Below are 14139 nucleotides of genomic sequence, written 5' to 3'. Positions count from 1 at the left end.
AGCGGTAGCACGGCCCCCGCACCTCGCCGCAGTCCTTGTGCAGGACGACGAGCTGGCCGTCGTAGCCTTGGGCGGCGCCGCTGACGACCTGCTTGCCGGCCAGAACCGCGGCATCGGACACGAGGTAGCGTGTCATGACATTATCCGTACAGTCCAGCACCAAATCGTGCGCCTCCATAAGTTCGCATGCATTTACCGCCGTCAGCAGCGAGGGGTACGCAGTAACGTGCACGTGGGGATTCAGGCTGGGTAAGAAGGACGACGTACACTGCGACCGCGGCTGCAATCGATGCAGCCTTGTTCATTCCAACCTTTTCATCCGTGTGTAGAACCTGGCGCGCGAGGTTGCTGGTCTCGACCACGTCCGCATCGACGACTGTCATATGGCCTGCATGAGCCACGCGACGTACCTACGCCAGCCGACGCCAAATACTGCACCGCAGGGCAGCCCAATCCGCCAGCTCCTATAACCAGTACGTTCGCCTTCTTTAGCGCGTACTGTGCATCGAGCCCAAAGTCGGGCAGCAGCATCTGCCGCGAATACCGCGCATATTCGGCCGCACCCAGCATGCTTTTTTTTTGGCCTCCACAAAGGAGTGTTGGGGTAGACACGTGCAAATGCACGTGGGATGCCACTGCGACAGGGTGTATTTGGGTTGCTCGGCACGACAACCGGTGATCAAGCGTGCCGGTATGGCGATGTCGTATCACGATGTGGCACCATACGTGGAAGCCGCTCTCGCGAGCCCTCACTTCCATTCCTTCGTGGTGTCGACTCTCATGATTCAGTTTGCGTACCACCTTTTTGCCAACACATTGTACGCTGGGAAAAGCGACGAGCAACTCCGAAAGCGCTCCTGGATCATTACGACGTTTTCTGCATTGGTTGTGTCGACATGTTCGCTTCCCTTTGTCTTTGACTTCTTCTATACGGGCATGGACTGGCGCAAGATGACTCCTCATCGCGAGAGCATTGCGGACCCCATTTGCGTCTTTTTCCTCGCTTATCTCATTTCGGATCTGTTCACGGGTGTTACTTGCTACAGGAAGTTTGTTAATATGTCTAGCGGATGGATCCACCACTCGGTGTATGCCATCCTGTGTGTTTTGTGGATTCGCAACCGCTGGTCGCACTGCTTTGATGCTGCGGCCATCATGGAGATTCCGACGTGGATTATGGGTATCGGTGTACTGAACCCCAAGCTGCGCTCTTACTGGGCTTTCACGCTTTCCTTCCTGTTCACGCGTGTCGCATTGCACTTGCTAATGTTGTACTCTTTGGTGATTCCGTCGGGCAGGTGGGTCGACCAAGGGCGGCCGAGCTGGTGGCCGTTCGTGTTTGCCTCGGGTGCGCTTCCGATGCATCTCGTGTGGGCGTACAAGAGTGTTCGCGGCCTACGCAAGCGTATGATCAAGCTTGCCGCCGAAAAGAAGCAGCGCGAGCTCGAACGCCAGTCGGTCATCGACGAGGCGACCAAGCTACTCGACAGTGCCGACGAGCTCGAAGAGCGCGATGCGCTTCGTTCGCTCGGCGCGGATATCTCGCAGACGGAGCGCAAGGCCCGCGCGCGTCGCCTTGTATCCAACGCGGTGTACAAGCTGTGGTACAGTGCACCGCAGGCGTGGCGCAAGGCGTACATGGACGAACTTGACTACTGCAAGCAGCAAGGACTCGACGTGTCTAATATCCGCCGCAGTACGCTCGTGCGTCGTGCGCTGGGCCGCCAGCTCCTGCAGGGCAACAAGCGCGGCCACAACCTTCCTCCCGTGAACGAGGACGACGAAGACGATCTCGAGGACTGGATGTCGGTTACATCCATGTCTGGACCTGCTCCGGAACAACGCCAAATTCCCAAGGGCGGACGCAGAGTGTCTCTGGGCAAGGGCATCAACATCAACATGCCCCGCGAGCTCGACCCGATTTTCAACGGCCAAAACTACATCGTCAGCGAGTTCCCTGTGGACCAAGAAGCCAGTGGCACTCGCCGTCAGCGCCTGATGGGCCAGATGCGCAGGCGCTTTGAGATAGCACGCCGTGACATGGTGGTGTTCTGAGTCCTGTACATGTTTTGTAATTTATCTACTACCCACGTTATTCGTCAAGACTCGAAATAGACTGCAACACGCTTTAATGATTTAGAAGTGCATCACATTGCCAGGATTATTTATACATGATCATATCCTATAGACCCCATTAAATAAATTTGTTGTAGTCCAGGTTGTCCGGACGACACTCGATACGCTCGCCGGTCGTACCAAACAGCGAGTCCCAGACACGGGACTGCTTACCATAGTTGTATGAGTCCTTCCAACCGTGGCGGTGGTGAAGGTCGTGGTCCTCTCCCACAATTTCCAGGTCAAACATGCGAAGGAAGGGACCGGTAAGCACGGTGCCGTAGTGCAGACGCAGACCACTGTGGCCATGGATCTGAATCGAAATGTGAATAATAATCCAAACAGTCATTGTGTCAAAGTCAAGAGGGAAGGTGAGCCAGGCCATGAAGGGGACAATCACCACATCAAAGCACTCCTGAATTTGGTCGGCATAACCAAGAAGCAGGCTCGTGGGGTGCTTGGTGGTATGGTGCAGACGGTGGAAGCGCCAAGCTCCCTCGCCCACATGGCACGCACGGTGAAGCCAGTAGTAGTAAAAGTCTTCCACGAGCGTGAACACGCAGAGCTGAACGGGCAGCCAAAGGCTCAGGTTCGGCGCGGCCTTAGGGTCGTAGGTCAAAATCACCGCAAGGGCGGGACGGAGCGTAAGACCAGCCAGTACCTCCACGACCACCTTGCCCATCTGCGAGTAGGGGATCGTGTCACGGCCAACGCCGCCATCCAGGTAACCATAACGGCGCGCAAGACGGTTCAGGCCACGCACAAATTGGGCGCCAAAGACGAGCGTGTACGAAAACAGGAACACCCACATCGTCCAGTGGCTGGGCATCGACTGCTCCACAAAATTCCAGTATACATAGCGCACAATGAAGGGCGCCAGGGCAGCAGGCACCAAGTAAGGAACCTGGTTCAGTTCCGAATACACGGGAACTTTATCAGTAGGCTTGAATTGAGGCACTTCATCAACCGCGGGCGGGAGAATATCGAGCCAGCGGATAAGGAAATGAGGAAAGGGAAGCCTCTTCTCCTTTGTCCAAGTGTCCGCCTTGGGACGGGGACGGTTCTGGTTCGTTGCAACCGCACTCATGATGGGGTGGCAACGACCAAAAGAATTTTGGCACTTATAGGGCTTAGTGCCTGCCCCGGATAAACCGCATGTGAAACTCGTCGCTGCGTTAATGGGGTAGCACCGCGTGAATGCAGCAGGTCAGTCAGGAAATAAGCGTCAGGCAGCGAATCAGAGCTTACAAAGCTCCACCTAGCCCGCGACAAGCAGCCGGACAAGCGATCGAATCTCAGCCCCGCGGCCTCGGAGGCGCCTCCACATGAGCTTGGCACTTGTTCAGTGGACAGAGTCAGTCGCGATTTTGTTGAATAACATCACTTCGATAGGACACGACGACTTTCAACAACGAGAAGCAGCAAAGTTCACCCCAACCCTGCGGTATCGGGTGATCCTATCGGGACTAATCCATGCCAATAAGTAATTACAACCGCAGATTCTACAAGAGGTAGATAACAGAAAGGAGAGACGACACAAGGAGCGTCACGGGTATCGTGAAAGAGGAGTATTTGCTCACTCCACTGTTGCCCAGATCGAGCCTGGGGACCGAGTTGGAAGAGGTGGAGGTCACAGTAACCAGGGGTGCGCGTGACGAGGTCATCGCCGACGAGCTCGAGGTGGGAGTCGACGAGCTTGAGGACGACGTAGATGAGCTCGAAGACGAAGACGAGCTCGAAGACGACGACGAGAACGAAGACGACGACGAGAACGAAGACGCCGACGTCGCCGATGAGCCGGCAGCAATGGGCGTCTCGAGCTTGGCATTCTTGAACGGATTCTTCAGCGTGCCACCTAGCGCCGCCGACTGGAAAGGCTTGCACTGGCTCACTGCGGGTGGGGGCTTCGGCGGGGGGGCAGAGCCGCCCGTCGAGGTTTGTGACTCAAAGAATGTAGACACCACACCGTTGTTTGTGTATACACCAACGATTTGGGCGTCGTCACCTTCACAAGACTCAAACACGCCCAGCTGGTCAGGCGTCGTGGGCATATTAAAGTTGCAGCCCAGCTCGTCGTAAATGTTCTTGCAGTACTGGTACGCAGAGTCGCCATCCGGGCACGCGCGCAGACAATACGTCTCCTTGTCCATAAAGTTGTTCTGAAGTGTTAGCTGCGTCTTGTGGTGAAAGTACGTACCCATTCATGCACCTGCATCAGACCCTTTCCAAAAGCATTGGAGAAAACCAAACCACCAATCGGGTTGCCCAGCTCATCGGCGCCATGGGGATCCAATTCACCGCCGCCGCCCTGAGCAGAAATGAAGATGTTCTCAAAGTTGCCCGTCCCGCTGACCTGTACATAATGCGGGGTCTTTACAAAGTGGACGCTTTTGAGCGTGCCATCGGGGATTGTGCGCGTGCCACGACCGGCCTTGGTGCAGTAGCTCACGACACCGCGCTCTGCATCGCCGATGCCCTGCGGCTTGGGACCCGTGGGACCCCAGAGACAGAAGTCCGTAGCCGAGTTCAGGTAGAGGTTTTGGCACATGGAGGACTGGCTCGAGCCAGTTCCACACGCATTGGTACCCGCCTGCTTCGCCTCAGAGGTTTGGGGAAGAGACGAAGGACCCGGCACGTAGGTCGTCGAGTAAGGATACGCGTCACCCAGTACAACCTCGACCAAGCAGACCACAACCATACAGCACAAAAGCGCCCATTGCCCCGTCATGCGTCCGCTCATTCTGAGCATGATGCGAACAGCCGACAAGCTCAAATCTGGGAGCGAGGAATGTAAATTGCAGACGCGGTCGCCTGGTCCCCTAATTAGCGCGACGCACCTGTACAGCCTCCTGTGTGCATATGCGCGCCGAACCTGATCTCACGTGATTCGACATCTTCGCGTGGGTCCACGTGGAACCTTAAAGTCGTATGACTCAGCTACTTTGCCGATCACGTCAGTGTCAGACGACAAGCACGCCATCCAAAGGGCGGAGCGCACGTTCTTCCTCCTGAGACGTGCACAGTGAACATAGTTCGCTGATGTGATCGATGCGGGGAGATGACGGGGAAGCCCATAGGTCTATAAGAGGAATGACAAGCACGCCGACTCTTTCCCTTACGCTCTGTAGTCCCTACCCAGTGACAAGGAGCTCCTTTACCATGTCCGCCACCTCTACTGTCGACATCCCTCCCTGGGTGCCCCCCATGGAGACGAAGAACGAAGACTTTGACTGGGCGCCGCTTCATACTCTCGACCTTTCCGAGATCAAGGGTGAGAACTTTGACGAGATTCCCCCCAAGGTTGTGGAGCAGGTGGGTCGTGCTTTCTCGGAGGACGGCTTCTTGTACGCCATCAACCACGGTCTTCCCTGGGAGAAGGTTCTCCGCCAGTTTGCCATTGGCCAGTACGCGTTCGACGGTGTGACGGATGCGGAGAAGAAGCGCTGCCTTGCCGACATGCTTAACGCTGGCTCGTTCGTCGGATACAAGCCTATGGGCCACTGGCAGATCAACGGTGTGAAGGACCGCATTGAGCAGCTCAACTTTGGTTCGCAGACCTTTACGCCGGAGAAGCGCGCGCGCTTCCCCGAGCAGATGCAGCCCCTGATTGATGAGATTCATGAGTTTGCCAATTTCAACCACGACGTGATTCTCCGCAAAATCCTCAACGTGCTCTCGCTTGTGCTCAAGCTGCCCGTTGACACCCTCTGGAACCTGTCTAAGGAGCCTGAAAAGCGCGGTCTTGACCTCCTCCGCTACGCTCTCTACCGTCCCCCGCCCAAGGAGGACGACCAGGCGGTGAGCGGTGTGCGTCTCCAGGGCCACACGGACTTCAACAGCGTGTCGATCCTCTGGTCGCAGCCCATCACTTCGCTTGAGGTGCTTATGCCTGACAACAAGTGGCGCATGGTCCGCTACCGCCCTAACGCCATTGTGCTGAACCTGGGCGACGCGATGCACTTCCTCTCGGGCGGCTACCTGAAGCAGACGATCCACCGCGTGGTTGCTCCTCCGGAGGACCAGGCGCATTACAACCGTCTTGGTCTCTTCTACTTTGCTCTCTTCAACGACGATGTGCCGCTGAACCCGCTGCTCGACTCGCCTGTCGTGCGCGAGGCGTACAAGGGCCGCAACTTCTTTGCCGAGCGTGAGGCGCAGGGTCTGCCGCCGCCCACTGCCGGTGACTGGGAGCGCATGCGTGTTCGTGCATACGGCCAGGGCAACTCGAAGAAGGGCTCTGACGGCCACGACCACGAGAAGATTGGCGGTGTGGATGTGACGCTGTACAACAACACCGAGAGCAAGAACAACCAGTCGCTGGCCCCTGCGCAGCGCACGGTTGCTGCTAACTAGGTGTGCGGCAAATTTCCCCACCACCACTACTGTTGAGTACTGAAATCTATCCCATTTCCTCCAACAGGTAATGACATCATGATGTGCGGCCTCAACGCCGCTGTATTTTATAGACATGTACATCCCAAATGAATGCACACAGTCATGTGGAGGCTCGTTCCCCGCCACAAACTCGCCCTGGCGTGCGCCGGGTGTGGCCGAAATGAGCAAGAAAAATGCGTCGTCGGTGAAGCGGATCATGTCAGAACTCAAAGAGCTAGAAAGCAATGAGAGTTCTGAGTACCGTGCTATGCCTACTGAGGTATGTGGAAGGCGCTGATGGTAGGATAATCTGTTTGAATGGCACTTTACTCTGCGAGGGCCCAAGGACACGGTGTACGAGCAGGGCATGTACCACGGCAAGATTTTGTTGCCGACCGAGTACCCTTTTCGTCCGCCTGATGTCCTCTTTCTCACGCCCAACGGACGCTACGAAGTGGATACCAAGGTACGTGGATTATCTTATCCAGATCTGTCTCACCTTTACCGGATTTCACGAGGAGTCGTGGCAGCCAGCATGGGGCATCCGCACGGCACTGCTAGGCGTTCAGGCTCTCATGACATCCAAGGCGGATGAGTCGGGCACCGGTGCAGTTGTCATGCCCGGCGAAGACCGCAAGAAGCTCGCTGCACAGTACGTCATGATCCTGACCCAGATCCAAAGCATGGACCTGCCCACTGTGCAAATGCACCAATGGAGAGTTCCTTCCTTGCGAACGATCAGAGATGCCAGAGACGTCCCAAACGACAGATGAGCCGAAAGAAGACAAGGCGATCGAGGCTTCTCCAGCGCCCGTGCCCCAGTTTAATGCAGAGCCCTCGGCCAAGGAAAAGGAGCCTGCAAAAGATGCTGAATCACAAGAGAATACAGCTCATGCAGAAAAGGCCGAGGAGGCGTCTACCGCGCCGCTGCAGACCACGGAACCCGGCACGGTCACGGCGACGTCCGTCACAACTCAAGTCACGGCCGTACCGGCAGAGACTCTTGATACCAATGCTCCCCCAATTTCGGGTGCTACCGCTCCTCCCTCTGTGCCGTCTGGCGGTCTCAGCATGGCATCGGCCTGCCGCGCCAAGATCCAGACCTACGACCGGATCCTGACGGTGCTGGATGCGCTGCTGGGCGTCGTATGTGCGATGCTGGTGCTGTGGGTTTTGAAAAACCTATAGATGCTTTATAGACACTCCTACTTCTTTCCGCGCTTGCCCCGGCTCGGCGTCTGCTTCTTGGACGAGCCCGCAGGGAGCCATTCGTTCTCTGGCTTGGTAGGCTCCGGCATTCCTGCTGCGACGCGCTCCTGTGCGGCGGTAATCTCTTCTGCGCTCACTTCCTCACCTGCGCGTATGCGTGCGACAAGGTCGGCAGGAAGTGCGACACGGCGCACGTTGGTCTCTGTCGGTCAGTCGTGCGACGTACGGAATCCGGGTGCGCCGCGTCCCAAGCCTGTTGCGGGGTCGTACGCCCCCGTATGCGGCCTGGGCTTCGCACTGCCCGTAAAAAATGTGAAAGCAAACCACGCGCCTGCCGCGACCACGAGCGTGCAAGCCACCGCCGTGACAGAGCTACATCAGTCCACCGCACCTACACCAGCGACTCGGATTCCATCGTAGCTATGTGGAGGCCCGTGGCTTAATTCGCCCCGCAGTGTGGCGCAACCGTGCTTTTATGGCCGCCTTGTTTGCCGCACGCCGCCTCCTTCCGCAAATTTCTCTACCCGCTTTCCGAACGATGAGCACTGCTTCTGCGAACAAAGAGGTTGCGACCTTTGCAAATGGATGCTTCTGGGGCACAGAGCACATTTTTAAGAAGCACTTCGCCGACAAAGGCTTGCTCAGTGCCGAAGTCGGCTACATTGGTGGCGATAAAAAGTTCACCAATCCCACCTACGAAGAGGTGTGCACCGGAAAGACGGGTCATGCTGAAGCTGCGCAGCTCGTATTTGATCCTGTACGTGCCCCAACTAACCCAGGCGCAAGTGCAGTACGCGGATCTCGTCGAGTTCTTCTACCGTTCCCACGACCCTACGGAGGAGAACGCCCAGGGGCCGGACCGTGGTACCCAGTACCGCAGTGCAATCTTTGCGCACACGCCCGAGCAGGAGCGTATCGCGCAAAAGGTCACGCAAGTAGTGCAGTCCATGCACTTCGACAAGCAGGCCAAGCGCATTGTGACACAGATCCAGCTGGTGCCCGAGAGCGATTTGTACGTTGCATGACTCACACAGCCACCGCGCCGAGTCCTACCACCAAGAGTACCTCTTCAATAACCCCAGTGGCTACCACTGCCCCACCCACCGCCTCTGGTGGTAGGCGCCGTCCATAGCCCCGCACGGCCCTGCGTGCACGTGATAGGTAAGCCATTGGTCTGCCCGCGCCTTGGTGGAGGGTGAGCGATGTCGACGATGACGACCCGGCCGGTGGTCGGCACATTCCAAGGTAGGCGCGGACGCAGGAGCTTACATAGCATCGTGCTGCACTGTCGTTTCGATCGCGGGCGTGATCATCCTGACGACGTTCGGATATGGCTTCTCTCACAACTGGCCGGCATTTATGGGCTCCACGTCCGACCCTGAGAACGGCGCGGCGGTCGGCACGACGCTCTACCTGGCCGCCTTTGTCTATCTCCTATTCACTGTATTCTGTATGTGCCAGCTGGGTGTGAACCAGCGCTACCAGCGCATTCAAATCTAAATACCTGCAATGCAAATTACACAAGGGATTCGGCGGCAGCAGGCGACGCCAGGTTGCTGCTGCGCGAGCTAAACGTCGCGGGGGGTAACAGGGACCGGAGCAGTGTGGGCGACAGGAAGGAATCGGATTCTGCGCCCGAGGAAAAGGCCGGAGAGTAGGTCAGCGATTTGCGCAGCTTCTCTGTACGCTGTTGAGCCACGTCGTCAGTGTGTAGGCTTGTAAGCATACCCATGAGTTGAATTAGGTAGGGGCGCAACTGCTTCGATATGTTGCCTGCCGTGCGTGTGCGCGGGAAAAAGGGGCTGGGGTCCGCATCCATCGACTCCAGCGCCGAAAGGAGCCACTCGCCAATGGGCAACACCACGCGATCACGGAAGGCGACGAGCAGGATCCGGCGCAGTTGGACGCCCTTGCTAGGCGCGACAGGGTCGTTTGTGTCAGCGGGAGTGCCCCGTCGCGATTGCTGGGCAATGCGGTCGAGGTACGCCAAGTGTGCCGCGCTGCTTTCGAGGGGAAAGAGGCACGCCTGGATATAGGGAAGGACATTGGCATAGTAGGACTGCCACGCCTTGACAAGGCCCTGCAGCAGGAACATGCCCTCTAGGCCTTGCAGCTTGTTGGTCACGCTCAGCAGGCCAGTATTTGCCAGCCTCCGCACATTGTCCTCGAGCGTCGGCAGCGCCTGGGCCGGGTCCCGCTCAAAGAGGAGGTGCACAAACGTATCGGCAGAGTCGCTCATCGTCTCGATCGGCGTGTGGAGCGCCTCGCCGTTGAACAAAGGGAGTAGGCGGACACAGAGACCCTGCCAGATCGTCATGGCATCGCTGCCGCCCGTTCCGCTCGGACCGCTGGACGGATGATGGCCAAACAGGCTCTGTGCAAACGCGCTGACGTTGCTCAGCGTCGGTGTCCCGCTCGACGCCTGCGTATGGACCCCCAGCGTGGTGCTCGATGGGGGTCCAGGTAGACTTGCGCGGTAGTTCTGCGTCGGTGAGCCGAGGCTTGTCGTGCTGTACGAGTCGCTCGAGCGCAGATTGCCGAGGCCTAGCATGGCCCCGCCAGGAAACGTGCTGTTGGGGCGCACAATGCTCCCAGAATCTAGCGCGCGCGTCGTGGTCAATGGCGAGTGTATCGTATCCGAGCTGTCATTCGCCGCAGGGTCACTCAGGCTGCGCACCGAGTCCCATTTGTCCATCGAGCGCACCATGGTCGACATGTCGTACAGATGGATGTTACGAGGCGCATGCGGCGTCGTCGTCGTTGTGCGCGTGCCCAACGGCAGGGAAATGAGGCTGCCGCCGGCCCGTCCGCGACTGGGGCTCGGCGAGGAGCTGGTATACGTGGGATACATTTGTGGCCGTGCCCCTGCGTCCGGACGCGGGGTGTCGGAGCTGCGCAAAGGCGACGAGACCGTCGAGCGTGACAAGGAGCTCAGCGTGACCGGCGGTAAAGCGACGGCCGGCGAGCTAGGCTCGGACGAGCTAGGCGACAGGACAGATCCAGTGCCTGATATTGGCGACAGGGGCAGTGGCGCGGGCCATGCCTGCGATAGGTGCCCCGTCTCATTCAGGGTAATGACACGCACGTCGCACGGCGACTCGGCACCGCCTTGTGACCCAATCAAGAGCTGGTGGTACGAGCCCGGCACCAGACGAGCGGTGTGCACGGCAAGTGTGCGCATGCCTGGATCCTGCAGGCTTGAAAGCGTCTTTCCATGCAGCGCCATGAGCGTCTGCAGAATGCGATGCAGCACGCGCTCGCTGGCGATCATGACGACGTGCGCAGTGCCCGGCGTGTCGAGCCATGGGAGCAGATAGGTCTCAATCGCCGCCGACGCACGGATGTCCAAGTCGTCCAAGTCGCGCATCCCTGTTTGGTGCGAGCCTTGGAGAAGCGATGCCCATTCTGCGTGAGAAGAAGCACGTACCATGTAAGGCCTCGTGCGCCAATGCGCCTCCATCACGGAGTATTTCTGTATTCGTAATGCCAGTCGTTGTACTCCGGTTCATCTCGGCAAGGATCTCTGCCATTTGGCCGCACTCTGGTTCGGGCGAGGTGTACACCGCGGCCAAGGGCGACGTTTCCAAAGCGCGACCCACGGCTTGTGCCACCGGCAGTGCTGCAGGCAGTGCCGCATCTTGAATATCTGTAGGTGAGCTTGGATCTACATTAGGATCACGACCTACCGCTCAGCGAGGGCGACGCATGCCGCACCAGCGTCACCGACACGCCGCTCATCCCCACGGTCCTGCGTCGAATGCACGTGCCACGTCGTTGATGGCGGAGTAGATTATGTAAGCAACTTTCGACCTGCGTCGGCGTGCTCGAGGCTTTGTGGCGCATTCCGTGGCGACCTGCCGTTGACCAACGCGCGTCAACGATGCTTGGGCGTGCGCTCAGTCTGCGCGCAAATGATCGTCGCTCTAATATACAGGATGACAGTTCGATGACGTCCCTGCGGCAGGCCCAGCGGACAGTCCCCGCCCAAGAGAACTATACTGTGCATGCGCCCAGCTGGGCTATCGCCGATGACTGGCGCTCCGGTGCTGCCGAAAGCGTTGCGCATAATGTTTTGCAGCCTAGTATCTCCTCTAATATTGCGCCAGCGCACCAGGAAGGCATTCATCGTGTGCATGATAAGGCGCCTTTGTCGTCCGCTCCGCTGCAGCGTTCGGCAACGTCGGTGCACAGGCGCAAGTCCTCGCTTCGCAAGGGACCTGCGACACCTTCGCGCCGCTCGGCCGTGTTCTCATCGGCAGACGAGGGAAGCGCAAAAGTTTTGCCACAGAGCGGCGCGCAGGTCGCAGCGACCCGGACGCCGCCACGTACAGCACCGATCGCCGAAGCAAGTACGACGCCAGGTTCCCTGACGGGATCACCGGTATCCGTGTCGCGGAGCCGCAGTTTCAAATCGTACTTCCATCGAATGGGGCTGCGCAAGCCCGCTGATTCGCCTCTCACAGAGGCCGCCCCAATTGATCCTCCCAAGCCTCGGGAAGAGCGCCGTCCCCCTCCTCCGGTGGCGCAAGCACCTGCCGAGCCCGTGCCTGTAGGGCTGGCCTCGCGCGAGCCGAACTCGTCGACCGCGTATCATGTTCCCGCCGAGGAGCTCACAGCAGTCCTGATGCAGGGTTCACGCGCAGTGCAGCGCCGCCAGCATGCTGGTACACGATCCTTTTCCTCGCCTACGCGTACGGTTACTCGCCACAAGTATAGTCAGAGTGTGGCAGGCGTTGGCTATATGCCCGACACACTCCCCTCATCCTCGCCGCCTCGCCGCCAGCACCGCGAGGAGGAGCGGACAAAGCTCCCTCCTTTTACGTTTCCTCTGCAACAAACGCCCTTCCCCGGTGCGGACCCGTGTTCGACGCCACCCTCGCTTGCATCCAGCTCAAGCACCATTGGCTCTGATACCCGATTGACGCCAAAGCAAACCGCTGCCCCCAACACGACGACCACGTCCGACGCGCAACTTGGACAGCTGAAGCGTGCGCTTGAGCTAGAGTTGCAGCCTCCCGCGCAAGCTGCCGAACCCTGGCAGCGCGATGAGATGCGTCCTGCACCGCGCATCGTCGCGCCCGACCTTCACGCCCCCCCCAAACCCACTCCCAAGCGAGACCTTACTCCTTCACCGACCCCGCAGTCCGTGCGCGAATCCATTCCTCTCTTTCACAATGTGGGTGCCGAGCGGGGCTTGGTCTATGAACACCCTAATTCCCTCTATGCACCCGAAGCTTTGCGCAGCCAGCGTGCGAGCATTGAGACGATCCTCCCTTCCGATCTGCAACAGCTGGCGCTCCACGACTCATAGTTTTGTAACGCATGCGTGTTTCCGTCCCCACATGCACGGCGCAACGGGTGCATTTTGATCGGGGACTGTCGAATTATCTCGTCGTTTTCTTGCGCCGCCATTCCGCAGCGCCCAACTCGGCCACTCATGCATTCTGCACGAATCAGTAGACGGGAAAATTTTCTCTGGATTCTTGATTAATTAACCGGTTTGATTGGTATCATTACGCCCGATCTGTAGAGCCCTGGGGTCTTTGCATATATCGGGTTTCGAGGGCGTGACAACCAACCAGTGGGCGGGCGGAACATATTTACCACGTGCTGCCAGCGATTTGCGACCAAACAATCCCAGTTGCGCCAACGCCGCCGGGTGGTCTCCAGCGTCCGTTGTCCGGCAAAGCAACGTCGGTGGCGTTTACTGGAGAGTGTCTCCTATAACGGACCGGTGGTCTAATCTCTCTCCTATCCACCAGACTGTGCTTGGATGGAACATCAGCACGTCAATGGCAATGTAGCGGCGCTTTTTCCTGAGTTTCCTGAGCTGATATGCTCACAGAACTTGGGAATAGCGCTGCATGTGTCGATTAAGTATTTGCCTGAAAACCTGCTTTATCCAATCCAGGAGTTCTCAAAACACTTTCCCCGAAAGGGTGCCTTTGTGGTTTCTGACCAGAACAGCTTGCAGCAAGTGACCATTGACGGTCACGCTCGCTATGTGTGGAATGTCCAGTTTGTCCCAGAACCGACCATTGCAGTCGATACTTTCTGCACCGTGACAAACAAGGCATCGTTTGCATCGCCGTCTGAATTCGGCGCTCAGTCACGGCAGTCTACCGTGCCTTACACGATTTCCATTCACTACCACCCTGATCGCATTACGAGTGCCTTTCGTGCTCTGGGTTATATCCTCGGTGTCACACGAGCTATCCATCGCATTGTGACTCCAGAATCTTGCTCCAGCGAGGCTGTCGAACTGATGCAGGATCCGCTCCTATACGACGCAGCTGATAATGTGCTGCTGGTACCGGCTTTGGCGCACCAACTCCTCTTTAACCACTCGGAGAAGTGCCACTTTGAGACAGTTGGTACCATGATCGATTGTTCTAGGAACGGTGTGCTGAACTTAAACATCATCAAGTACTTTTGCAGGAC

The 14139-nt window shown here is 58.0% G+C and overlaps 7 protein-coding genes across 7 annotated transcripts; 4 read left to right on the top strand and 3 right to left on the bottom strand.

The window, feature by feature from the left end:
- Positions 1-1059: 1059 nt before the first annotated feature.
- Positions 1060-2055, top strand: MJAP1_003095 (uncharacterized protein; the record flags this gene model as incomplete). Its single annotated transcript, XM_060267024.1, has 1 exon — positions 1060-2055. One exon carries the CDS (start codon positions 1060-1062, stop codon positions 2053-2055), a length of 996 nt encoding a protein of 331 aa, XP_060123007.1.
- A 139-nt stretch (positions 2056-2194) lies between these two features.
- MJAP1_003094 (uncharacterized protein) lies at positions 2195-3202 on the bottom strand (the record flags this gene model as incomplete). Its single annotated transcript, XM_060267023.1, has 1 exon — positions 2195-3202. The coding sequence occupies one exon, from the start codon at positions 3200-3202 to the stop codon at positions 2195-2197; it is 1008 nt and encodes a 335-aa protein (XP_060123006.1).
- Positions 3203-4003: 801 nt separating this feature from the next.
- Positions 4004-4663, bottom strand: MJAP1_003093 (uncharacterized protein; the record flags this gene model as incomplete). Its single annotated transcript, XM_060267022.1, has 3 exons — positions 4004-4019; positions 4075-4286; positions 4313-4663. 3 exons carry the CDS (start codon positions 4661-4663, stop codon positions 4004-4006), a joined length of 579 nt encoding a protein of 192 aa, XP_060123005.1.
- Positions 4664-5274: 611 nt separating this feature from the next.
- Positions 5275-6468, top strand: MJAP1_003092 (uncharacterized protein; the record flags this gene model as incomplete). Its single annotated transcript, XM_060267021.1, has 1 exon — positions 5275-6468. One exon carries the CDS (start codon positions 5275-5277, stop codon positions 6466-6468), a length of 1194 nt encoding a protein of 397 aa, XP_060123004.1.
- A 202-nt stretch (positions 6469-6670) lies between these two features.
- MJAP1_003091 (E2 ubiquitin-conjugating enzyme) lies at positions 6671-7677 on the top strand (the record flags this gene model as incomplete). Its single annotated transcript, XM_060267020.1, has 4 exons — positions 6671-6769; positions 6794-6955; positions 6978-7141; positions 7164-7677. 4 exons carry the CDS (start codon positions 6671-6673, stop codon positions 7675-7677), a joined length of 939 nt encoding a protein of 312 aa, XP_060123003.1.
- Positions 7678-8236: 559 nt separating this feature from the next.
- Positions 8237-8817, top strand: MJAP1_003090 (peptide-methionine (S)-S-oxide reductase; the record flags this gene model as incomplete). Its single annotated transcript, XM_060267019.1, has 3 exons — positions 8237-8455; positions 8478-8710; positions 8733-8817. The coding sequence occupies 3 exons, from the start codon at positions 8237-8239 to the stop codon at positions 8815-8817; spliced, it is 537 nt and encodes a 178-aa protein (XP_060123002.1).
- A 397-nt stretch (positions 8818-9214) lies between these two features.
- MJAP1_003089 (uncharacterized protein) lies at positions 9215-11436 on the bottom strand (the record flags this gene model as incomplete). The annotated part of the gene is made up of 4 exons (XM_060267018.1): positions 9215-9378; positions 9427-11103; positions 11198-11317; positions 11385-11436. The coding sequence occupies 4 exons, from the start codon at positions 11434-11436 to the stop codon at positions 9215-9217; spliced, it is 2013 nt and encodes a 670-aa protein (XP_060123001.1).
- Between the last annotated feature and the right edge of the window lie 2703 nt (positions 11437-14139).

Source organism: Malassezia japonica, chromosome 5, assembly GCF_029542785.1.
Source record: "Malassezia japonica chromosome 5, complete sequence".
Lineage (NCBI taxonomy): Eukaryota > Fungi > Basidiomycota > Malasseziomycetes > Malasseziales > Malasseziaceae > Malassezia > Malassezia japonica.
Note: the sequence above shows the minus strand (reverse complement) of the source record. Positions and strands in the feature narration are given on the sequence as shown.